General features: G+C 40.1%; 1 protein-coding gene across 3 annotated transcripts in view; it reads right to left on the reverse strand.

The window, feature by feature from the left end:
- LOC126758729 (low-density lipoprotein receptor-related protein 2) overlaps positions 1-27,318 on the reverse strand; it is a 466,647-nt gene that overhangs the window by 8,344 nt on the left and 430,985 nt on the right. For all 3 annotated transcript variants that reach the window (XM_050473095.1, XM_050473093.1, XM_050473094.1), the window contains exons 5-8: positions 9,813-10,088; positions 8,139-8,393; positions 5,756-8,041; positions 30-5,681 (exon numbers count right to left, since the gene is read on the reverse strand). In XM_050473095.1, the coding sequence (XP_050329052.1) occupies positions 30-5,681; positions 5,756-8,041; positions 8,139-8,393; positions 9,813-10,088 (8,469 nt within the window). The remainder of the gene's footprint in view (positions 1-29; positions 5,682-5,755; positions 8,042-8,138; positions 8,394-9,812; positions 10,089-27,318) is intronic.

Below are 27,318 nucleotides of genomic sequence, written 5' to 3' on the forward strand. Positions count from 1 at the left end.
TTATAACCTAAAAGTTCTGCGAAACTTACTGCATTGGTGTCTGCTGTCCTCATCACTGTTATCCAGGCAATCGTTATCACCATCGCAAATGTATATTCTCGGTATGCAGTTACCATTGTCGCAGGTGAAGAGATCACCGAAGCAAGTGCGTCCCTCGGATTTGCAATACTCTGGTGGTTCATCGGCACCATCACCGCAATCATCATCGCCATCACAATACCAAGTGGCCGGTATGCAGCGGTGGTTGGGGCAACGGAAGCTGTTGGTTGGGCAAGTGCGTTGACCGCAGTGTAGTGGATCCTCATCGGAGTTATCACCGCAATCGTTGTCGCCATCACAAAGCCAGTATGGTTCCACACAGATATTGGTCTTTTCGCATTTAAGATGATTCGGTGGACAAGTCGTATTTTGCGGACAACGTTCGTGTGTTTCGTCTGAAGTGGTATTGTCTTTGCAATCGTTGACGCCATTACAAACTTGTGTCATTGGTATGCACCGACCATTACCGCAAGTGAATTCGCCATCAACACAAGGCGGATAAGTACAGTCGATCTCATCTGAGCCATCCTTGCAGTCGTTCTCATGATCGCACTTCCACGACTTGAAGATACAACGTCCATTGTTGCAACGGAATTCAGTGGGTGAGCACGAATGATAGGCGCAGTAATTTGGATCCTCATCTGAGTTGTCGCCACAATCGTCATCACCATCGCAAGACCACATACGCGAGATACACTTGCCATTCTGGCAATAGAATTTGCTTGCCTCGCAAGTGTTGTTGCGTGGCGCACACATGCGTCCCTCGTTGACCACCTTTGAGTGGCCGTCACACTTGCATTCTGCCTTGTCATTCGGTGCCGGATGACAGCTTTGCGCGCAGCCACCATTCTTGATAAGACATGGATTAACTGAACATTTCTGTCGTTCAGCGCTATAGACACGTATATCACGTGGTGAGTCCTCCAAACGTTTCACCATCTCTACGACATTGGCGCCAGTATGCTTCTCAGCACGATATACGCCACGTAACTGTAAATCTGTCCAATAGATATAATTTCGGAACACGGTTATGGCGAAAGGATATATTGTGGCATCCACGAGCAGTTCACGGTTCTTGCCATCCAAATCGGAGCGTTCGATCTTCTCGCGCACGGCGTCGGTCCAATAAAGTTTACGTTCGTCATAATCAATTGCAAGGCCACTGGGTTGTGAGAGTTCTTTGTCAACAATGGCGCGTTTCAAGGAGCCAGCCATCGTGGTGCGGAAGATTTTGCCCGACGTACCGAAACGACCCCAATCGGTAAAGTATAGTGTGCCATTGCATGGATCTAGCACGATAGCACGTGGTCGTTCCACACGCGTTATCATTACCAAATCTGTGCCATCCAAGTTCATGGCATAAATTGAGTTATTCGAGCTGTCAGTCCAGTAGATCTTCTTCTGTGTCCAATCGTAGGCGATACCCTCCGGATTAATGCCTCTGCTCAGCACCACATTAACATCATTGCTGTTCGGATTGTTAGCCTTGGTGTAGGCAATCTTGGCCCATGGACGGATTTGTGTGAACAACATGTGATTGTCTGCAAAGTCAAAGTCGAGACCGACCACATTGGTGAGATTGCTCATTGGTGTAAATGGCACTTGTGTGGAGTGTGGATCTAAGTTGACGGCGCGTATTTCAGTGCGTGTTGCGAAAACGAGATACTCATTGACCACCTCACATTTGCGTTCGTCATCTGCAAGTTTACCGGTGGCACAATCGCAACGGTAATGTGCGCGGGAAGTTGTCGTTTGATCAGGTGGAAAACTGAAACAAAGTTGATCGCAACCGCCATTACCGAGACGTGCACACGGATTGCCCTCATCCTGTGGCTGATTGTTGATATTATAAATGGCGATGTCACGCAACTTTTGTAAATTAGTGCGCACACGTACCGGTGCCGATTCGTTACCTGATAATTTGGAGGCCTTATATACGGAGTTCAAATTACGATCCACCCAGTAAACATCGCCGAGATGAATAGCTATACCCATTGGATTGGCTAAATTGCGACGGATGACCTTACGATTGCCACCGGAGAAGGAAATCTTTTGAATGGTATCCAATTTTGAGTCCACCCAATAGACATCATGTGTCAACATATCGATTGTCAAATCACGTGGATTCGATATACCGGATGTTACCAAAGGCGTCCAGTGAGAGCCGTCTAAGAATGCCTTACCAATGCGTGGGTGTTGACCATAATCAATCCAGTAGAGTAGACGTTTGATTGGATTTACAGCGAGTTCACGCGGTGCATCAGTTGTCGTCTTCACCAGCACTTTGCGATTGCTGCCATCCAACCAACAGACTTCGACATAATTCTCATGTGGATAAATATTTGTGAAGTACATATTGCCAGCGACCCAATCAATGGTCAGACCACGGATGCCGTTGCTACCAATGCCATCCTTAACGATATGTTGAAGTTCGGTGCCATTTGGACGACGTCGGAAAATGCCATTCCATGTGCCGCGGTTGTATTCGGCCCAGTAGATCCATTGTTCGCGGAAGAGCACATCAACGTGTAAGATGTGATGACCAGGTCCACTAATTGGTACCATCGCCTCAGAGCTGTCGCTCAAACTATAGCCACGAGTCACGTCAAGTTGTGACACGACGGCAAAGGTCTTATATGCCACACAGTTAATATCGTTATCCTTGCGATAGCCTACGCCGCAGGCACAGGTGCGCGACGAAACATCATCCGGTATGCAGAGATGCTCACAGCCACCGTTATTCATTTGGCAAGGATGTTGCATCATGGGACGCTTTTTGAAGATGATCATGCTACGCAGATCAGGTTCGTTGTCCACAATTACTTTGGGATTATCGCCACGTGGCAAGTCAATGCGTACGATCTTCTCATAAATTGGATCGAGATAGTACAGTCTTGAATCTAAAATTCCCAAGCTTCTTGGACGCGAAATCGCATTCTCTTCTGATAGCAATACACGATGGTCCTCGCCGTGATAGTCCATGACACAGATAGTCGGTGGATATTGTGTACTATAGTAAACCAATTTCTTTTCGATATCCAAAGCAATACTCTCGGGTTGGTCGATTTCCGATTTCAGCACCATGGGATTATTGCCGTTCATATTGACACGCCCAATCTTCACAGGTACACCATAACCACCCTCATCGATCCAGAAGAGTTTGCCATCGTTGGGATCTAGCACCATTTGTTTGGGTTTCGAAACGGATGTTTGATTGCCGTCGTTGGCGAGGATGATCGTGCGATACTTGATTTTACCATCCACGCGCACCGCCTCAATATTGCTGGCAATGCGGTTGCCCATATACAGATTGCGGCCCAGCCAGTCGAAGGCGATGGTGTAGGGGGAACCGACAATGCCCGTATCGGCGCCAAGGAATTGTGTCTTGTTGCCACCACCGTAAGGTGTGGAGAATATCGTGCAATTTTCATCGTCACCTTCGCGTCCTTGCACCCAATATAGCGTTTCACCTTTGCGATCGAAGTCCAAGCCAGTGCTACTTTCAATGCCAATAACCGGTGCGAGCGAGCCAGCGCGTGCATCACCGCCATTCAATGGTATATCGACAATTTGTGTGCCCTTTACAACAACCAAGAATGGATTCTCTTCTTCGACGCAACGACCCTCGCTCATTAGACGGAAACCTGGTTTACACTTGCAGGAGAAGCCCTCCTCTGCACTTGGACTCAGCAAGCAGAGATGTTGGCAATTAGATTTCTCACATGGATTCGGATGAATGGGCTGTAGTGAAGGATGGTGTACGTGTATGGAGAGTGGTTGACTGATTAGATGCGAGACAACTGTTTGATTCTTGCCACGGAATTTGTTGGCCGATAGCACACGATTCAGTTGGCGATCTGTCCAGTAAAGTGTGTCTTCGAAGAGTGAGAGCGAGTGTGGATGTAGTAAGTAATGACTGTTGGCTAAAACTTGTTGTCGACCAGTGCCGTTATAGTAGCAGAAGTCAATGAAATCCAATTTAGAGTCTGCGAAGTACACACGTTTGGTGGCAATGTCCAAAGTCAGACCGTTAGGCCAATAGATTTTAGTGTTAATAATTGTTTCACGCATTGTACCATCCATACCGACGCGTTCGATGCGTGGATTCTCACCCCAATCGGTCCAGAAGATGAAACGCGCTTCGGGGCTTGGATCGAGGCACATACCACGTGGTTGTGTTATATTTTCGCGTACCAAAACCAAACGATTTGAGCCATTTTCTGCAGATACTTCAATCGTATTCAATTTACTGTCCAACCAGTAGAGATTTCGCGCAACCCAATCGTAAGCCAAACCTTCAACCAAATCCAAGCCGGTATTGATGATCTCTTGCGGTTCTTGACCACGATCTAAACGTGAGATTTTCTTCAGTTTCATATCACTCCAGAATATTGTGCCTGTGTGCATATTTGAGGCAGTCGCCACTACATTCTCTACAATTATTGGCACACGCTCCAAACCTTGCTCCTTCAAATCCGCAACGAGTATAGAATGACGATTTGATATAATTAGGAATGCAGCTGAGTGATTGACTGCCTTGCAAGTGTGCTTGTTCGTCTCCAATAAATAACCATCGGTACATGAGCAGAAGTAAGAGCCCTTGGTATTTGTACATTGTTGTGAGCAAAGTCCTGGTGGATCGCATTCATTCATATCGACGCATGTATAACCATCTTCACCGATCTCCGAGCCTGGTGGACAAACACAAGTGGCGCCCAAGGGTGTCTTCTGACAACCATTTGAGCAAAGACCACCTTGATGTGTACACTCAGCCAAATCACAACCTTCACCTTCATCCGCGCCATTTGGACAATCGGGTGTACCATCACACACTGAGGTCATATTGACACAACGTTCGCTAACATCCGGACACTTCCATTGACCGTAGGGACACTTGAATGGTGGCGGTACGCAGGCATGCAATGAGCTCTCATCCGAACCATCGCCGCAATCGTCTTTGCCATCACAAATATACGCTTTGAAGACACAATTCGAGTTGTTACATTTGAAGAAGTTCTGTGCGCAGGTAATTTGTCCACAATCCTCTTCATCAGACTGATCGGAACAGTCGTTGGAGCCATCACAATGCCAAGCGATTGGTATACAGAAGCCAGAGGACTTGCAACGGAAGTGTTTTTCCAAATTACACTGATTGGGACCCATCGACGGGCAATCCAGCTCATCACTGCCATCATTACAATCTGGTATGCCATCACATTTGTATGATTCCTCAACACACTGTCGTAGATCGGCGCATTTAAATTGATTTGCCAAACAAGTAATCGGCGGACAGTCCTTCTCATCCTGTTTGTCAAAGCAATCATCATCGCCGTCACAAACCCAACTCTGGGGTATGCAGTGACCCGTGCGCGGACACGTAAACTGGAAGTAAGCGCAAGTTTTCTCAGCACAGAAGTCACCCTCATCGGAGCCATCGCCGCAATCGTTCTCGCTATCACATTTCCACATGTTCGGTATGCAGCGGCCATTGTCGCAGGCAAATTGTGCAGTGCCACAAGTGACATTACCGCATTCGAATTCATCCGAGTTGTCGCCACAGTCGTTCTCCTGATCGCAACGGAAGTTGAGTGGTATACAACGCCCTGATTTGCATTGGAACTCATTGGAGCCGCAGGTGGGTTCTATTGATAAAAAAGATAAAAGAAGGTGAAGTTAATAAAAACAGTTCCATTTTCTATAAATGTATTCTACTTACTGGTGCAATTTTGCTCCTCATCACTGTTATCCAAGCAATCGTCATCGCCGTCGCAAACCCACGATTTGGGTATACAACGTTGGTTGTTACAGGTGAAATCCCAAGTATTGGGACAGGGTTGTACCGGTGGTTCTGCATTGGGGTCGGCCATACAGGAGCGTTGATCTTCGGCCAAACGTTCACCGTACGGACATGAGCAGCGCGTCTGCAAGGACGGCAACACGGAGTCGTTTCTTGGTATGGCAAAGCAAATCTTCTCGCAACCGCCATTATTTACATGACAGGGATGTATATCGGTTATGGTTTGCACTTCGTGGCTGTAAACTTTCACGCCATACAGCCGATTAGTTTGCGGTTCGCGGACCATCATTTCCTCTTGTTCGCCAGTAAGTTTGTGCAGACGTATGATGGCATCGAGACGCCAGTCAGTGATGTACATCCAATCGTTGTGTATGACAATCGAGAATGGATGACGCACCAAACGTGAGTTAACCGTTTTAATGTCGGTACCATCGAGATTGGAATGTTGTACATGATCCAGCAAAGCATCGCACCAGTAAACGCGATCCTCTTTGAAGTCGATCGATAGACCATTGGGCCAGCCTAGTGTGACATTCTTGAAGACAAGCAAATTGGTGCCGTCAGTATTTGCACGAGTGATATTTGCGGGACGATCCCACTCAGAGAAGAAGATAAAACCTCTATTGGGATGCACAACAATGGCGCGTGGACGTTTGAGGTTCTTCAACAGCGTGCGTCGATAGGTCACGTTACGCGTAGAGAGCACATTAAGCGTGCCTTTACGTGAGTCGATGTAGTAGAGATTTTTCGAAGCCCAATCCACTGCCAAGCCCTCAACACCTTCGTTCTGTGAAGCAAGCACAATTTCACGTCCGGTGCCATTACGATGTACACGGTAGATGACATCCTGCAACACATCTGAGTAGTAGATAAACTCATCGCGTGAATCGTAATCCAATCCCACGAAGCGTGCACGTCTCGATACCACCGGCAGTATGGCATCGCTGAAACCCTCAATAACTGGTTCCAGCACTTTACCTTTGATGAAGCGCTGTTGTGAGTACATCAAGAACTCACGCACTATTTTACAATTCTTCAAGTCCGTCTGCAACTGGTAACCTGTATGACAGGCGCAACGATAACCCAAACCGGTGGGTGCACCTTTAACAGCCGTTACAATACACATGTGATTACAACCGCCATTGTTGTTGCCACAAGGGTTCGAAACACGTGGCTGACTTAAGGCATGCACAGCGACAATACCTTTGGGTTCGCGTATATCCTTCGCCTTGTAGGTAACCTGTATCGATGTGGGTCCGGCATACTTGTCTACAGACATAATGCCCTGCTTGGTGGCATCCGTCCAGTAGATGCGATTTTCAAAGAGTGCCAATCGTGATGGACTCGGCACTTGTTGTCCGCGCAGCACCATAATGCGGTTTTCACCCTCATAGTTCACAGTTTCAATATAGTCCAGCAGTGAGTCGCACCAGTAAACGCGCTTAGCAATAATATCTACAGTTACACCAGAGGCTTTATACGCAGCTTCGGAGACAATGGAACGTGCATGTGTACCATCCATATGTGCGCGTAAAACTTGACCACCATCAGCGACAAACATGAGACCAGATGTGGGATCCAAAGCCAAATCGGCAGGACTGGTAAGATTTGAGCCCAACACAACGGCATGCCAATGACCGCTCAATTCGAAAACGTCAATTTTTTGACCAATCAAATCGGCCACGTAGATCTTGTCGCCCACCCAATCGACGGCCAGCGCGACGGGCGCCCACGTACCGGGCAGTGTGAGATCTAGCGGCGAGATAGCACCGTTGAACACATCCAGTGGTATGGATTGCACCTTACGTGTCTTAATGTCGGACCAATACAAAGTGTTGCGCTGATAGTGGAAGGCCACACCGGAGGCCGCAGTAGCATTGGCCAGTACGCGTGGATCGCCACCATGCGCCGACATGCGCACAATAGCACGATCGTGTGCGATGATCAGCTGCATAGTTCTCGGGTCTGGCACAATACACTTCGTGCCATTGAACAAACTATAGCCTTGCGTGCACTGACAAGTAAACGAGCCATCGGTGTTCGTACACAACTGATCGCAATAACCCCATTCGGCGCATTCATCACGATCCATGCAAGTACGGTTATCGGCGGCAATGGACTGACCATTCGGACAGTAGCAGGCGCCACCTGTCAGCGAAGGACCACAACGATACTCGCAACTGAGCGCGGGACACGAGGCGGTAGCTGTGTGGGTTGAAATTAGCAAAATAAGAGTGAATAAGTAATTGAAGGAAGAGCTGTCAAAATGTAAACGAAAATATTGAGTTTTTGACAAACTTACAGCAAGCGGTCTCCTCATCACTGCCATCTTCGCAATCACGATTGCCATCACAGAGTTGTGATTTCAATATGCACTTGGGCGTGCCTTTTGGGCCACCGCGCGGACAAAGGAACTTGTTATCAGGACATGCGATTGCCGTGCAATTGGCCTCATCACTTTCGTCCGCACAATCGTGATATCCGTCACAATAGAAGTTCGATGGTATGCACAGGGCATTCGTGCAACGAAATTGTCCATGATGGCAGGGTGGAAAGTCTGGAAAAGAGAATGGTAAATCGAGAATGAATGAATGCGAATGCGTATGATAGCTGAATGATGTTGGTGCCTGGATGAAAACGACTTGAATTGATGAAAAATTTGTGGCATACACTTAAGCAGCAGACGAATGAAGTGGACGAAAGGAGAAAGAAAACTAAAAAGGACGTAATTGGTTTATTGTTCCGTAAGGGATGGGAATTTGTGTGTTGCGGTAGGTTGAGCTACAGAGTTATACTTTTAATAATAGAATTCGGGATCCCGAAGCTGGTTTTGTGACGTTTCTGTGGCACCCTAAGCGCTGTAGGATTTTAGAAAGAGTCCATAAATGAGCCATTCTATACATTTATGAATGGCGAGGTAAAGCCCAGTTATTCAAGTTTTGAAGATGTCTCTCAATGGGTAAGTGGTATTTTGGTTCCCGTGATCTATTAATAAAATTGCATCTCAGATCAATAAATGCGATTTTAATGTTGTGGTAAAAAACTCGTTAACTACAGCGGATTTACTTGTAAAACTCAGTTATTATTTAAATTCGGGACTACAATAAAAAAGGAAAACATGTTCGGGGTCACCCCACAAAATTTAGATTTAATTTTAGAGTTTTTTTGGCATGGATTCCCAGCGGTAGTCCCGAAATTTCGAGATGTTGTGCTTAAAGTCTATGTTAGATGGAACCGCAAATAAATATTAAAAAAAGGGTATTTGCGATAAACAAATAAAAATATTTCTGGGATCCCGAAAAATAATATAGAAATTTCGGGATTGAATGACTTAAAAAATGGGCTACATTGGGATAGTGAGTGAAGAGAAATAATTTTCGGGATCCCGAAAATTAATCCCGAAATTTCGGGACTTATTATCTAAAGAAATGTGCACAAATTTGGAAAAGTGCGTGAACAGAAAGTGACTTGTTGTTGAAGCGAAATCGAATAGTAATAGAAAGAAGATTGACGAGACTACGGAGAGGGATGTTGCGTCGGAAGTTGCACACACGAAGATGCTTTAAATAAACTGCAATCAGCAATCAAAAATCAAAGCGCTTCAAAAGTAACGCTACCTTTAAGGTAACTTAAAGTAACGTAAAACTCTGGGGCGCCAGGGGCCGTTGGTCACTTTGAATGATGTTCATTGGACGCCGTTGAAGAGTTTGACTAACAGCTTGTTATCATTTGCAGACAACTCGGCTGGTTTGCATAAAAAAGCTTACAAAGAAATTTCAGCACTTTTGTTCCAATGCACAAAATTTTTTTTTGTAACGGTAAACACTTGAATGGCACCAACAAACTCTCTGACAACATGCTTCAAATGCACATAATGCACAAGCATGTTTGGCTTGAAGTGCACTAGTGTCTGGAGGATCTGTCGGCAGTGTTTGTGATGATGATGATGACTATGATTTTACGATTGAATACTTACTGCAGCCCTGTTCATCAGATTTGTCACCGCAATCGTCTTTGTGATTACACTTGAGCGAAGCATCAATACACTTCTGCCCATTGGCACAGCGAAACTGATCCAAACGACACGAGATGCCGGTGCAGCCCTCCTCGTCACGACCATTGCGACAATCCAGATAGCCATCGCAACGTTTCTCCTTCGGCACACATGGGCCGGCGAGCCGACTGCCATCGGAGGGTGCCAAACCGCCGGGTGCATTGCAGAATACATCGCTCGATTGACATTTTCTGTAAGCTGTTGTTGAGTGGACGTGCACGAGCAGCGGGATATGGGTGCGCACAATAGTTGCGGACGACATTCGTAATGGTCGTTATCGTTGTTGGTGAGTGTTGAGTGTTAGCGACGTCGGAAAATTTGTATTGACAGCCAGCAGAGACACAGCGGCGCAGCCAAGCAAAGCGGAAGTGCAAAGCATTACACAGAGAAATTGGAAGCGGAGATGTATTGACCAGCGACCATTGTGCGTTCGTTTCGTGCCGTTAGAGAAGTGGTTGTGAGTATGCGTGAATTCGACCGGCATCAATAGCATAATGTAGTTGTCAGTATCGGCGGTTGTCCACACGAGCACACACACACACGAGTGCGTTTTGTTGGTGGCGAAATAACGTGGACAGACGGATTTTGTAGGCAACAAAACGGAAAATTGCAGCATCGTCAAAGGCGCCAGAGCGGCAAGTCGGCGGCAGCGTTGTTGACAGTCATCGCAACAGGCGCAACCACAATGGCACGCAACAGAGCAGCAACACACGTGTTCCGTGCGGCAAGGCGAAGCGTCGGTCCACACAAATGATGATTGAAAAGCATGGAAAGAAAAAAATGAGGCAAAAAATACAAAGAATTAGTAAATCGAATTGAATTTTTTCAAGCGTGAAAGTTCTATGCGTTGACATACTTGCAAACATACATATACATACACAAGAGCTTAAGCAATGTAAGTGCAGCATAAAAAACGGTAGGGAAGCTGTAAAAATTGCTATGACTATGTAATCGGAACAAATTTCGTTTACCACATCCGTTTTTGTGCTGTATGCGCCTAAAACATGTTGTTGTTGTTGCTTTGTTAACTGTTTGTGAATTTATCTGCAAACACTTTTTGTACCTTCTGCTACAATACCCAGCAGGAAAGAAGATTTTTTCGACATCCCGAATTTTTAGGATGAAGTGCTTAAAGCCTTTGTTAGATGCAATCGAAAAGAGATATTAAAACAAAAAATTATGGGGATTTGCGAAAAAAATAAAAAAATATTTTTGGTATCCCGAAAAATAATACCGAAATTTCAGGACTGAGTGCCTTAAAAAATGCACTGCATTAGGATAGTGCGTGAAAAGAATGTGATTTGTTGTTTGAGTGTGGAATGTGTGGAAAAAAACTTTCGGGATCTCAAAAAATAGTCCCGAAATTTCGAACGAAATGTGCACAAATTTGGAAAAGTGCATGAAAAGAAAGTGATTTGTTGGTTAAAGCGAAATCGAATAGAAATAGAAAGAAAATTTGCCGAGACTACGAAAACGTTGGAGAGTTTTTTCAGTTTTTGAAACAGCAATTTGAAATATCGAATGCGTACTTCTCTACCTAAGAAGCTGCTCACTAGCAGTTCCCCGTTATCGGCTCACTAGTCAAGTGTAATTACTAGCCGTACCACAAACTGAACGATTGGAATCAAGTACTTGTATGGGAAAAGTTTTTATTGGACAAGGCATCTTAAAAACACTTGTCAAAGGATTTTGGTCTCAAAACAATAGTACAATCTCCACAGAAATCATTCACATTGGACCGCTCTAGCATATAGCTGTCATACAAACTGACCTGTCAAAAACAGATTCTTTTATGGAATCATTTTTTTTTTGTGAAGAGTATTGTAGTTGCCTTGCAGCCGATTTATTTTGTTTTGTTTTTCATTTCTTTTGTTTCTATTGCTTTACGCACTAGTTGCCATTGTTTCGGCAATGATCGGTTATGAATGAGAAAATTGGAAATTAAAACGGATAAGTGAAATGGGAAAATGAAGAAATCAACCTAATTGCCCCATTCAAATGCAAAAGAAGGAGAAGAAGAAGCAGCCTTTTGTTGTCATTTACTAGCTTTTATGAGAACACTGCTTGTCTTTTCTTTTATTTTTCTGCATTCTTAGGTCCGCCTTCTTTATACTAGCACTGTTCGCTTCCTACTTGTTGCATGATTGTTTGTGTTGCCTTTTGGCAAGCAGCAAATATGCAGGAAGCAATTCTTCGCTTCATATTCCGTTTGCTGTTCGAAGGAGTGAAATTGAATGGTTCTACATGAATTTGCTATATTTGAGTTCGAATGGCTTACGTATATACATATGGTTTGTATACATGAAATTTTTAGAGATGCAAGACTGTATGAATAGACAGATTTTGGAAGCAAATCAAAATTGTTTAACTGAGCTTCATAACCTGTTGGATAAAGTTCTCAGAACATAACTGAAAGCTTTGCGGATTTATACCACACCAGACTAGTGAATTATAAGGTGTAAGCCTAAGCTGTACTGTATTTTAGAGACTACCCAAGTTAGTAGATTTGAAAAGACATTGCTATGAATCTGACCAAAATAAAAATAAACCGTTTATTTGACCAAGAGTAAACTCTAAAGTTCTATACAGAGCTTTTCTGTCGAGAATGACTACTAATCGATCATCAGGATGATTTTCACGACGTCTCGAATAATCTCTCCTGGACAGCTAGGAATGCCTGTCAGCTGTGATTTTCAGAACACTTTAATATGGATAAAAAACTCTTCGTATATTGACAAAGTTCCTTGAGCCTGCCACAAATCTATGGAAGCGACTAAATTTAATTTCTTTTGGTTCGCCGAAAGTTTGATGAAAATTACTATATGCTTTCACTACACCGAGGCCATACATTCCTTGGCCACCTTTGAGAATACTGTCAAGGAACTCTAGACCTGTGTTGTGGTTCTGTTATCAGTGTGAATGCACAACTCTCTGAAATATATATAGTATTTATAATCGTAGCCAGTACCCTGAGTTTAGATCTTCTTAAAAGTTTTTTAAGAATTTGTCTTTAGTGGGTAAAAGTCTTCGATAAAGTAAATAAGTAAGGTTTGTTTCCATCAGGGCATTACAAACCAATTATGACTAAATTTTAGCTATTAGAATTCCATTAAGCCATTAAGAATTCTAAACAGAATTCAAGGAAAAGGTATTGTTGCGAAACGAAAACGCTTTGGTTAGTAATATTAACTTTTTGAAGACAATTTGAAATGAATTAGTTTCTTGAAATATTCAATGATTTCGAATTATCTCCAAAATAAAATAATCGTTTACACTTAAACAATTATGTAAGCTACCGCTCTATTGTTGCAACATTAAATTGCAAAGTAGTACTATCGCAACAGTTTTCTTATGACGTATAAACGTAACCTTTGTTTGAAAATTAATCAAGCGTATAGACACATAACGTCACAATCAGTGCGAAACCTTAAATCAAGGCATCGTTAAGACAAGTAAAGTTAAAGAAACAAAAGCAAATGAATCATGTCGAAACTCAGTGGGGTTGGCTTGAGAAAAATCACCTTTTGTACGGTCGCACCTCTGTAGTTTTATCACCGACATGGCCATCATAAAGTGCTGAAATAAATGAATGGCCAGTGGCTGAATGAGTGCATAAAAGGCACCGCTGGAGCAAAACAGTCAGTAACAGTTTGTGAATAACGGCATAAAGAAAGAGGTGACACATCAACTCATCATTTTCGCTATAACTCAGATGGAAAATTTCATATTTATGGATGGCTCAGTTGGGTATTTAAGGATGAATGAGGAGCATAAGAAGCTGTAAATGTGAGGCATAAATGAAAGAACAGTGATACTAATTATTTTTTTAGAATTTTGAGGGTTTTTACTAATTTGAAGTGTCACTAATTTCATTAAAAATAAATGTAACGAATTATTAAAATTTATTTTCATTTAATGTTTTGTGTGATTTTGAATAATTGAGGATATAATAAAACAAAAGGAAGTTTGTAGTGGAATATACCTGGGCGGCTGGTTAATGTAGGATTAAAAAGTGCGGAAATATAATGTGTTTTTTCGAATATTTTAGTCTGAGTCTCCGATGAATGAAACCAATTATAATTTATTTTCTGATTAAGTCTTGATGGAGCATGAAGCCATGTGTAGAAGTTCACGCAAGTGAGGAAAGTTCTATAATTGCCATTCACTTGGGAGTGGCCAGAAGCGATTATTTTACATATGGCTCAAGCGGCTCACGACTTCCGGTCTTAGACCAAGTATCCAGTGGGTAGCCAAAGAACATCCGTTTGAAGGCGAGCGAGCAGGGTTGTGCGCTGGGTTTGGAACCCCGCCAAGTAAAAAAAACGCCCTCAATGAAAACGATACAACAGCCTCGGAAGAGAAACCCCCCTTTTGATGACGACCATGGCAAACACATTAAGGATAACGATTTAAGGGCATGCACCTAGAATGTCCGGTCTCTTAATTGGGAAGGTGTCGTTGGCCAGCTGTTTGATGGCCTCGTAAAAATAAACGCTGACATCACCGCCGTCCAAGAAGTGCGATGGACGGGACAAGGGCTGAGACTGGTATGTCCTTGTGGCATTTACTACAGTGGCCATATAAAGGAGCGTAAATGCGGTGTGGGATTGTAAAAGAATATAAGAAAGATAATTATTTGCCAAAAGTGGTGTGGCAAATAAGATTTTCTGGAAAACTAAAATTTTTTTCTAGAAAAACTAGTAGTTTGACCACTGAAAACCCAAAAAAGACGAGATCGAAAAATTTATTTCGGTTCTCAAGATGTTTAAAATACAAACGTTCGTGAATATATCCTGTCAAATGTGAAAATTTTGCATACAAGCATTTGATTCCGATCGTTCAAAGCAGCTTCTAAAACGATATCTTAAAAACTGATTAGTTCTATATACAGACCGACAGACAGACAGACGGAAAATTTTTCGACATACTGATCATTTATATATATACTTTATAGTCTCCGAGTTTGACTTACAAACTTCGTGAAAACTTAATATACCCTGTTCAGGGTATAATTACTATAAAATTAATAGAACGAAATTTGGTATATGTTATTTCCTAAGCCAACAATGTAATCTCCGAAGAAAATGATCAGATCGGTTAACTATAGCATATAGCTGCCATACAAACTGAACGATCGGTATCAAGTTCTTGTATGGACAACTTTCACATTTGACGAGATATATTGGCGAAATTTGGTATAGATTATTTTTTAAGGCAACAATGTAATCTCTAAAAAACTTGTTCAGAACGAATTACTATAGCATATAGCTTCCATACAAACTGAACACATAGTTACTAACAGAAATGCACCTGTGAAGGGCATTTAGCTTCTGTGCAACCGAAGTTAACGTGTTTTCTTGTTTTTTTACAAAAATGCATATATATATACATAGTTTCCTTAATTTTTGTTTTTTTTTTGTAATTTTTGTAAGTTTTGAAAATCAATGTTTTAAATCTATATATGAAAGACGCATGGGATAACATGACTAACATGACTACTGCCTGTGTAAAAATTTCTGGGCCTAGTTCATTATCATATCGCTACTACTGTAGAAGAATATATATGTATGCCGCATGGGATATGTATGCCAACACTTTTACATACATAAGTTATAAACATAGGTATGACAACTCATTCACAATGTATTGTTAACCAGTTTCATACGGAACATGGCATTGTATGCGGCCGCTGGTCAAGCTATAAATTATGTATGTTATTTTATTTTATTTCACACGTGTAATATATAAATGTATATGACGCATTATTTATGGTATATATATGTATATATTTGCACTTGCATACGAATTGTCATCGAACGTTTGCCACTTATCATTTTCGCTTTTCGCCATGTTGTCGTATTGGAAAAAAGTCGAAAAAGGATAATACCGGATATTGCAACGGAGCTGTTGTACAATACGTGCGCTGGGCCAAAAGGCACGTACTTATATATTTAACAGCTAAAAGCATACATATACCCATAGCACATATTTACCTCCATATATATTGTTATATGAGCGTCGCTTTCGCACTGTATGCATTTGTCACGTGCTGTATTTACAAACAAAAAAAAAATATTTACGTATGATACATGCGTATGTACGTTGTAATATATTTAATATCCACCTTCAGAAGCTCTGCACGAAAGCACAAAGGCATACAAGTCGGCATTACTCTCGAGGTTTAAATTTGCTTTTATTTCTTGATGACTTTCCATTCGCTGCCAATCATCTTGAGTACTCTAGCGGCAGTTGTGCATATTGGTCTTTAACGCGATTGATTGCCATCGCATTTGAGTGTAATTAATGTATGCAATGTGGAATACTTCGTATTACAGCTTTTGCACGACTTTATCATATTTATTGGAAAAGTTGTTGCGAGGAAATTACTGTTCGAATTGAGTGCATTTCAGATACTAAAGATAGTATAAGCAAGTGGAAAAGTAGGGACCTAGTAAAACATAAGCATAATTAAACATAATTTTTTCTTATAAGGGTCCAATCGGAACAGATTTGGTAGATGGTTGTAGTAACGCTTTTCTTTTCAAACTTATGTTAGGTTGTTAGGTTCTATTAATATGTATGAAAATGCTGAGAGTTTATCAAAAAAGATAAAAATAGTATTATGACTGCTTAATCCTATTATTTTTACAGTATTTGACAGTAAAATTAAAGGATATGTGATGCATGAACGAAAAGCCAGGAAGGTTTTCTTTTCAGTTACTAAGTTCTGCAGTTCACTTCGGTTATATCGAACAGTACAAATGATTTGAAATGATTTCTGAAGTGCTCTGATTGAATTTTTTATTATAATTGCGAGAACTAAGCCTTTTTCTTACGTTGATAGACTGTTGGAACACAACTTCCCAATCTACACTTTCTTTACTCTCCATCTGAATAAGTTCTCTTCCAGTGTTTCACAATTTGCGCAAACAAGCCAACCGTAAAAATGGAAAATTATGAATATTTAGTAGAAAACGTTTAGAGTTTTTTATAATTGATTTCCCTGGGGGTTTCTGGAAGCTGTCATGTTTACCCTAATTCTCCCTCTCTCTTTCTCTTTTAAGTTTCTCAATTCAAACAAGAAAAAACGTCTACAAAGAGGACATAATACCCTTCACAGGTTCGGTATTAGGCCCTTTTTTATGGAATGTCGTGTATGATGGTGTGCTAAGAATTCAACAACTAAGAGACAATACAACAAACCACTTGACGACCTCCAAAATAAATGTAATGAATGCATAAATGGTCTGCACCAACGGTTTTCTTGGAACTGGCTGAGCACAAAAGAGAGGTATTGCTCATAAGCACCAGGAAAATTGAAGAAAAAATAGCTCTCGCCATAGGATTGAAGTATTTAGTGGTAATATTGGTTTCCAAACTAAAATTCAAGCAGCACTTGGCATACACATCAAATAAAGCAAATAAGATTTACAATGCCTTATCATGCATGATGGCAAATAGAAGCTGTGTCTACTTCTCCAGCCGTCTACTTCTAATCGCAAAAGCGATATGCTCGGTAATACTGTAAGCTGCTCCAGTATGGCTACAGGCACTAGAAATAAAAGCATATGCCAGACCAATAAATGCGGTGCATAGACTCACAGCAATAAGAGTAATAAGTGCTCCCCGAACTACAAGTATATCCAGTGAAGCAGCTGAAGTACTAGTCGCCCACAGACATCCTGGGTGACGAATTCACGAGATTACATGAGCTATCAGCGCCAATTGTAGAAATCAAAAAAAGAGAGGAGAGAAAAAGAGCACAATTATATGGCAGCATCAGTGGCAAAGCTCAACCAAAGGACGTGGGACAACAGCCTTATACCTGACATTCATACGTGGATAACTAAGCAACATGGGTCTTGGATTTCTACCTTGAACACGTGTTTTCCATTGTATTTTTGCGATTTCTAAAGATAGGTAAAAAGTTAGAAACTGAACACGTGTTTTTCATTGTTTTCTGAAAACTACTATTTTGTAGTTTAATGGTGGAAAATTTGACTGCACTTATGTGTCAGTCCTCTGATAAGTGGAAAGCTGTTCGTGAAGCGGCAACTTACATCATGACTAAGTTAAGACATTTGCAGCAGAATAGGCGACAGTCCGTCGGTGCTATAGAGGAGATTTAAATGTGTTGGTACTCCCACGAAGTAATACCTTATCTGGTGGTTCCGTGTGAGAGTCTTGAGTTGAAAATATGTTAGCTTTAGCGGATTAAAGTTCTGTACTCCGCCGTTCAATGCTTCCAGCTACTATAAAACAAATCTTCTTAGGTGCAAAAAGAGTATAAAAAGATCTTTTTCTTGATTTTGATCGTTGAGTTGGTATGGCAGTTATGTGAAACTGTTTTCCGATCTGAACAATATGCTAGGAGACTGTAGCATTGGCTTGGAAAATAATCCATGGCAAATTTCGTGAAAATAACGGGCCAAAAAAAAAAAAAAATTCCCATCCAAGAACCTTGCTAACTTAGTTTGTATGACATATGGATTATAGTGATCCGATATCGTCGGCTTTCACAAATGAACAGCTTCTTGAAGTGAGAAGAACGTGTGCAAAGGTCAGGTTCAGGTCGATATCTAAGAAATGAGGCACTAATTTGCGCATATACGGATAGATCAACTCAGCTCGTCACACTGATTATTTATATGTATACATATCATATATATGTATACTTCAAAGTATTTCCTTCTGTGTACTCTTAAGCTATCTGTATTAAGCAAAGCAACCATATAGCTTTATACTCTTCATGCAGTAAAACTTTAACCCTTTAACTTAATAGTCTTTATCTTCTAACTTGCGCTAAAGCTAAATTTTATAATTGAATTTCCAACTAATGAAATGAAAAAAAAGTGCTAATATTGAGAAAAAGAAAATATACACACAACTGCAAATTCGCTTAAAGACCGCATATTAAATAAAATATTTATAAAGGAAAATGTTGCAAAGCGTCGGATGGCGTCGTAAAAGTTTAACCGAGAAGTGAGTAAGAAGTTCTATGTACAAGCTGTACTTTTATATATCTACGCATGTTATATACTAGGGAAGACAGCCTTTTACAGAGTTTAAAGCAAATACTAATGTAAAAACTCTTTTCGACTTATACACCTACACGGACACACAGACAAATATTCTCATTGAAAAATCCCTGTAATTGCAGCAATCAACTTTGCCACTTTGAAAACTAAAGAATAAAGAATGATTAGCAAAAAAAGGAAGAACGAGTTGTATGACACTAATAATTTCCAGCAACAATAGGAAACAAAAGCTCTAAGATACCAAAGCTGACTTTTCCTATTAATTTTAAGCAAAGCAGACAGCATTGTGTACAGTGGCAGTATATGCACATTAGGGTAGTAATTAAATCGAGTTAAAATTTTTATATTAGTTTCTTATAAAGTTCGAAAATAACGCCTAGACTATAGACTAGAGACTATGAGAAACGAGGTTAATATAGAGAAATTCTCGTACCTTAACTGGGGCATAAAAAACTTTAGGATGTTAGACGAAGATTTCAAAAAATGCTACGAATTCATTTTCTAAAACCAAATTTCTACTACAAGCGTTAACTAACAGCCAAAAACTTTGTTGGTAATTACTTGTACTTGGATGAATTTGACTTTTGACCACTCTAATGTCCATATCTGTTAGTAAAACTAAATATTCTTAGCTCCAACGGTTTAATTACAGTCTATGAATATGAAACACAACGGATGGACGAACAAGTTGAAAGCATAATAGTTTTGCAAACAGTATGTTGTTCATACAAATTAGCAGACATTGTAGCTGCTTGTAGCTTAGCTGGCATTAGCACGCACATAGTAAAATTAAAAGTGTGCAAGGAATAATGGGAGACTAAAGCAAAATTCTATAACAATTCTTTGTAAACGAGCAACGAGGGAAAATGTGCTAACAATAGCGGTAATAATTAAGTTAAAGGAAAAAGAAATAACACAAAGGATTGTAAGTATGTAAGTAGTTACAGGTCGCTCTGAAGTGAGGTTATGTGTTGGTATATGTAATGTAATAAGGCCAATTATTTTCATACTAGACGTGATATAAATACATATTGTTTTTTGTCGGAGATGAGACATGAATTAATATACATACATACATATGTACAAGATATGAAAGAAGTTTAGGAAATTAGTGTACATGCAATGAACTAGTAAAAGTGCTGCTGGTTGCATCTATAGTCTTGTTACTATCGGCGACTTTTAGGTGCAACAAAAGTCACTCATATTTAATCTAATTATATTTAATTTTCCACCAGTTTTAAGATTATTTTAAATTGATGAGTTTAAGAAAGTAAAAAACGAATCCTTAAGGGAGTATATACATTTGTGGATTTTGAAAGCGAAATGGTAAGATCGAACTATTCGATCTGTCAAACTGGTGCTTTCTGTTTGTTGCTGTTTGAGAAGATGAAAGAAAGAGAGAAAAATATAGAGAAACCGAGATAGAAAGAGTGAGATTGACGGAGAGAGAGAAACACATACAGAAAAAGAGAAAGCAATAAGAATATTTTTGGTGTTCTCTCTTTTGAGTTAATTGAGTATGTTTCAACGGCTCAAAAATATGATCACTTGTAAGCTATAAGTAAATAGTATAGAGGATAAAGAGGAAGATAAAGTACTAAATTTTATGAAAATTTAATTCGTCTTGAACTATTTATAGGCCATATTTATGAGCAATACTCGAGCATTATTGTATTATTGAGTAGGCGAGACTCTAAAAATATGGTATTTGTTAAATCATAAAGTCTTGTATTAGCTTATGAAGCTTATATGTAAACGAAGACGCTTCCTCGGGAAACAAAAAGAAGCAAGGGGTTTAGTGTTTAAAATGTAGGAAAGATCCGATTTGAACCTCGATTATGAATTTTCTGAGGTTTTTTTTTTAATTTTTGTTGAAAAATGCTCGACATTTTTATTTCTAGGCAAATTTCGTGTTTTAGTTTTATCAAAAATACAATCCTACGAGTGGTACAAAGCTTTCAAAGACGGTCGAGAGATCGTTGAAGACAAGCCTCGTTCTGGACCTTCCTTCGACCTCTTCAAGTGATTGAAATATTAAAAAAACAAAACAAAATGCGAACTTCGGCTGCACCGATGCTAATATACCCTTCACATGTGCATTTTTTTAGTAACTATGTGTTTAGTTTGTATAGAAGTTTTCCATACAAGCCCTTGATTCCGATCGTTCGGTTTGCATTGCAGCTATATGCTATAGTGAGCTGATCTGAACAATTTCTTCGGAGATTACATTGTTGCCTTAGAAAATAATCTGTACCAAATTTCGTGAAAATACATTGTCAAATGTGAAAGTTTTCCATACAAGAACTTGATTCCGATAATTCAGTTTGTTTGGCAGCTGTATGTTATAGTGGTCCGATATCGGCAGTTCCGACAAATGAGCAGCTTCTTGAAGAGAAAATGATGTTTGCAGAATTTCAAAACGAAATCTTAAAAACTGAGGGACTAGTTCGTATATATACAGACAGACGGACAGACAGACAGACGGACATGGCTAAATCGACTCAGCTCAGCATACTTATCATTTATATATATACTTTATTGGGTCTCAGACGCTTCCTTCTGGGTGTTACAAACTTCGTGACAAACTTAATATACCCTGAACAGGGTATAATTATAGTGCTTGAAAATCGTCAGGCAAGTGTTAAAGAGATGGCAAGAGTCCGTTCGAATGATTTTGGTGGATATTTTAGGTATGAAACGCATTCTTGGTCGACACGTTCCGATAAAGCTGCATTTTTCTTAAGAATACCGTTAAAAGGTTTCTTTGCACATGCTCTATCGTGCGAATTCCGATCCCACATTCATCGAGAGCAATATAACAGCCGATGAGACATGGGTTTGACATGCAAACAAGTTAAATATCATCGGGATGGAACCCGTTTTCAGTAGATGAAGATATAAAACAGTTGAAGGCCATCCCAAAAAGTGCCTTTCAAAAGTGCTTCGAGGACTGGAGAAATCGTTAGTATAAGTGTATTACATCTGGTGGGGACCACTTTGAAGACGACAAAATAAATACTGCTGAATAATTATATATTTTGCGCTTTATTACAATTACTCTTTTGTCGCAAGAAGTGAGTGACAAAATGCATCCAATGAGGAAATAAAGAACCCAGCTTCAGAATATGTTTTAGCCAGATGTATCATATTTTCAGCTGTTTTTTTCTTATCTCTAAAATAGTACGTATACTAGTGATCTAAACACCGGCACTGGTATAAAAAATTAAGACGAAATTGTATTATAAAATTTATAACAATATTACACTCCTATTACTTTCCTTTTCATACTATATTTCTTGTAAATTATAGCTGAATCAGCGCTCATTTAAAATCGCTTACCTGCATCAACAAAAAAGGTGCGAGCAAAAAGCTTTCCAGCACTTGCCCACCGCTAACTAACAAAAGAAACTTTTCTCCTAAAAGTTATAACAATTAACAGAAAGTTAAGCAAGTTTACTGCCGCCGGTATGAAAAAGGAAACAACAACAACTAACCCAGAAAATTAAATTGTAAACATAATTAAATAAAGGACTAGGACTACCCGCTGTGATTAAAGCCGCAACATTTGCTGCACAAACTTAGCGCGCGCCTGCGCTCGCATTAAGCGAGAACGAAAGAAGAAGTTCATTAGTGTAACGGAAGTTAGCATTTCAAGTGTCTTCCGGTTTTTTACGACTTCCCTAACGCGATTTACTACCCGCTGATACCCTGGATATGCACATAATCACATATAAAGAGAGAGAGAGGAAGAGCGAGAGTGAAGTGCCGCGCATTAAATGTGCCGCCGCGCTTACAACATACACACACATATATATTTACTAATTGAGATATGAGTGAAGAACAAACTTGATGGGCTAAAAGACGAAGAGACTAACGATTTAATGGTTGGTCGCATAAAGAACTAAGAACTATCACAAGTGCCGGCGGGCGTAATTAAATTTTCCGAGTGGTCACCTGGCAGTTAAAGTGGATCTCTTAGCAGTATGAAATTTAGGACTGTTTTGATGGGCAGGATGGCGAGCAGCGCTAAAGTAGTGAAAAAGTATTAAGTACGGCAGCAATAACATTGGCTTTTGTGCTGGTAAACAAAATAGTTGGAAGGCGCAGGCTTGTGGTTAAGGCGAGAAAGTTTACTCTGTTGAGTTAACTATTAGCAGGTTGTTGTTGCACAGTTGCACTTACTCAGAAGTGGTAGGTTATGCGATTTTTATACCCTGCACAGTTTAAGTTTGTCGTAAAGTTTGTAACATCCAGAAGGAAAACGTCGCAGACGCTATAGACTGTTTGCATTTATGCTAACTAAGTTTTTGAGATATCGATTAGAAATTTTGGAAAAGCTCTTTTCTCTCCAGGAAGATGATCATTTGCTGGAATTTCGAATATTGGATCTCTATGGCATATAGCTGCCATACAAAGTGAGCGCTCAAAATCAAGTACTTGTATAGAAAACTTTTTTATTTGACAAGATATCTTCATGATATTTGATCCGGATTAGTAACTAAAGTAATGGTTTAATCTTCGAAGAAATTGTTCATATCGGACCACTATATCATATAGCTGCCATACAAACTGAACGTTCGGAATCAAGTTCTTGTATGAAAAATTGTTTTATCTGACAAGATTTCACGAAACTCAACACAGATTATTCCCTAGAGCAATGTTATATTCTCCAAAAAAATAGTTCAGATCGCACTGCTACAGCATATAGCTGCCATACAAATTGATCGATCAAAATCAAGATGCTTTTATACTCTTTTCTGATGTAAAAATGCACCACGGAAGGTTAAAACAGTTTCAGTGCAACAGAAATTAACTTTTTATCTTGTTTTTCATTGCAACAACAACTTCTTTAACAAACTCATTTAAGCGCATTATGCATCGCATTAACTTTAAAAATCTCTTTCTTATTATCATTTTTTATATTTTCTGGCAGCCACTGCAAAGTCAAACAAAAAATGTTCATCAATCAAATAAGGCAAGAAGTAAAGTAGAATAACAAAAAAAATATATAGAGCTAAAAAATATTGCAAAACCTGGCAGGCATGGTTCCCTTGGCAACTATCAGCCACAATTTCGAATTAATTTCCACAGCAATAAATTGAGGTGTGGCAACAAAAAGTTATTTGCAAAATATTTTTCAAGCAATTTTCTTTGCAAAGTCTGTTATACTTTTTCCCCTCACTTCTTTTATATTTCTTCCTCACTTCTTTTACATTCCTCCCTTACTTCTCTTATATTTCCCCTCTGCTCGCTTACTCTTCACAGCCATGCCGTTAACGAATTTTTCATAATTTTGCACGACAAGTGGCTTTTTGCCGGCCTGAATCCTTGTCGCGCTTGTAAGCTGTCATTAAATTTATGTTTCGCGTTGAATCTGCTCACATGCGGTGCATTAATAAACGCTTTGCCTCCCTTTCTGGGCCTCTTTACGTTTGCACTTCATAAGCATTTACTTTGACACTCTTAACGGTAACCTTGTTGCTTGCTTTACACTCATTTAGCTGTGTTACTACGTTGCTCTCATGTTTGCTCAAGTGTATTGCAGTTGTCGACTATAAAAATGTCGCCCAACTTGAGTAGACAGATGTTCAAAAAAAGCCAAAAAAATAAAAAAATATATGCTAGACTGTATTACGAGATACTTTAACCAATATGACTTTTAAAACAGGTAAGACTGCTCTTTTATTATAATTTGATGGGTAACTGAGCTCGAAGTCTTAAGCAGAAGGTTTCAAGACCAGGCTTGTGTCCTTGTAGAACCCCTAGAGGTGATCTAGTGACTACTGCTCAGAGCATACTGAAATAATGGAGGGAAAACTTCTCCAGCCTGCTGAGTGGCAGTGAAAGCAAAACACCAGGAGATCGTGAACCAGATTCGATGACAACGAGCAGACGTTCCATTGCCCGACCATGAAGAAGCATGCCCGACGAATGAAATTTAAGTGTGCTCTATCCAATACACAAAAAGGGAGACCTCACATCTGCACCAACTACCGTGGGATAAGTCTTCTCAACAGCGTATATACGGTTCTATCGAGCGTATTGTGCGAAAGATTAAAGCCCACCGTCAACAAACTGATTGGACCTTATCAGTGTGGCTTTAGCTCTGGAAAATAGGCAAATGACTATAAATTCAGCATGTGCCAAATCCAAATAAGATCGGCACAGGTGGACACTTGGATTCTCCAATTTTTCGACTTGGAGAGAACGAATGTGCCTCTTTTCGGAAGCCCTGCCATCCGGTGCCAATTTACTTTCAGCCGAATAAAGATATCGGGTGATTTTTTTGAGGTTAGGATTTTCATGCATTAGTATGTGACAGATCACGTGGGATTTCAGACATGGTGTCAAAGAGAAAGATGCTCAGTATGCTTTGACATTTCATCATGAATAGACTTACTAACGAGCAACGCTTGCAAATCATTGAATTTTAACCAAAATCAGTGTTCGGTTCGAAATGTGTTTCGCGCTTTTTTATCGACGAAATTTTGTTCAGCATGAGGCTCATTTCTGGTTGTGGCTTGTAAATAAGCAAAATTGCCGCATTTGGGGTGAAGCTAGTTTCAAGAACTGCCCATGCATAATGCACTTTTGGTGTGGTTTGACGGAATCAATTTTTTCAAAGATGCTGTTGGACACGTGGAGGTGAATGGCGATCGCTATGCTAACAAGATTTTGTTGACAATGGAAGAGCTTGAACAAGATGGCCTATACACAGCTCGCGATTCAGGGAAAACTTCGGAGAACAATTCATCTATATAAGGGCCACCAAGTCATGCGATTTAACGCCTTTAAACTATTTCACAAACTCTAAGATTGTCTTTGGAAAATAGAAATAAGAAATTATTCCGGCCGAAATCCAAATAAGATCGAATCACAGGTGGATAAGCGGCTACATTTAGAAATTAATTTCGCCAAAAACGTAAAAATGTCATGAGATAACGTTTCAAATAAAGAACCGATATGAGATATGCGTTTTTTTAAAAAGTTATCATTTTAAAAAAAGATATAAGGGTAGCTAGACGGTCTGAGATGATATTGGCACTTGAATAATGCTTTGCTAATCTGATAATGATTATTCACAGAATTAAATCGATAATCTTTTCTTTACCCTTTTAAAGCATATTAAGCTGAGCGATCTCCGATATGACTATTTTCTTCTTTCTTTGGCGGGTCATTATTAGTCTAAATTTTGAAGATCAGTATGAAGCTAAACCAAGTATGTCTTGTCAAAACATATCGTAATCACGTTTGGTGTATATAGTCATTTGCCCAAATTTTCTTCGGGACGGATATTCTGATTTACATATACTCTCCTCAGATGAAATTTTTGGAACAAGATATCGATCTTCAGACAATACAGATACATTTTTACGCTGAATACTAACCTACAACTGAGAGCTTGGTCCAGAACTAGAACTTCTGCGACTGCTAGATGAACCATGAGAGACCCTCCGAAGCACTTAGCAAAGTCAATATTGCAGCTATTGTAGGAGTTCTGACTGGACACTGTCCAAGAGGTATATAATCGTTGCTATTCAATATGTTATCGGTTGCTCTTTGTCAAAGCTGTATGACGGAAGGCGAGATGGAATCATCTCGTCACTTTCTCCTCTAACGCCCGGTTTTTGTTAGTCTGATATTGAACCATCTCGGTAGACACACCACCGGAGGACCAAGCGAAGTGGCTGGGATTGATGTTAACTTCCTTAACTGGTAGGGTGAAAACGTTAGGACAAGTATCTGTCCAGGTGAGATCTATCGATTAACGATCAACCTAACCTATCTGAGGATATTAAACTCTACATTGACTCTGAAACCATGATGCTGGTGCTCTGAGAAGCTTAAAGGCTCGCTCTCGAAGCTCCAAGCTTAGCTGCTCGGAGTGAGTTAAGAAATAGATAGAAAAGAATTCTACAGAATTGGCTACCCTTAAAGTTTTGTTCTGTTTTGATAAATCTGAGAAGTGAAAATTCTTTAGCTCTCTCTCTAAGCTGCTTTCTCAATACAACGACAAACTGTAGTTCAAGAAAGCCAAGGAGAGTGAGTGAACACAAATGAACTTTTTTGGGTTCATTGGGTAACGATTACATTTACACACATATATATCTCGCTAAAGTGTAGCTGCCAGTATGCAAATAAAGCTTAAAAATTATAGTTAAGCTCGTGCGTGTGATTTCGTGTTGCATGCTTGTCGGTAGTTGACGAAAATACTTTATTGCATGAAATTTTTAAAAGGTTATTGCCATGTCGCCAACTTGCTGTGACACACACGTTTTCAAGCCGACGAGTAAATATGCAGACACGTACACACAAACACACATATGTATATATATATTATATATGGTGAAGGCACACACATTTATCTTCTGGTTGTTTATTGCCGTTGC

The sequence above is a fragment of the Bactrocera neohumeralis genome, chromosome 5 (genome assembly GCF_024586455.1).
Source record: "Bactrocera neohumeralis isolate Rockhampton chromosome 5, APGP_CSIRO_Bneo_wtdbg2-racon-allhic-juicebox.fasta_v2, whole genome shotgun sequence".
NCBI classification, from domain to species: Eukaryota; Metazoa; Arthropoda; class Insecta; order Diptera; family Tephritidae; genus Bactrocera; species Bactrocera neohumeralis.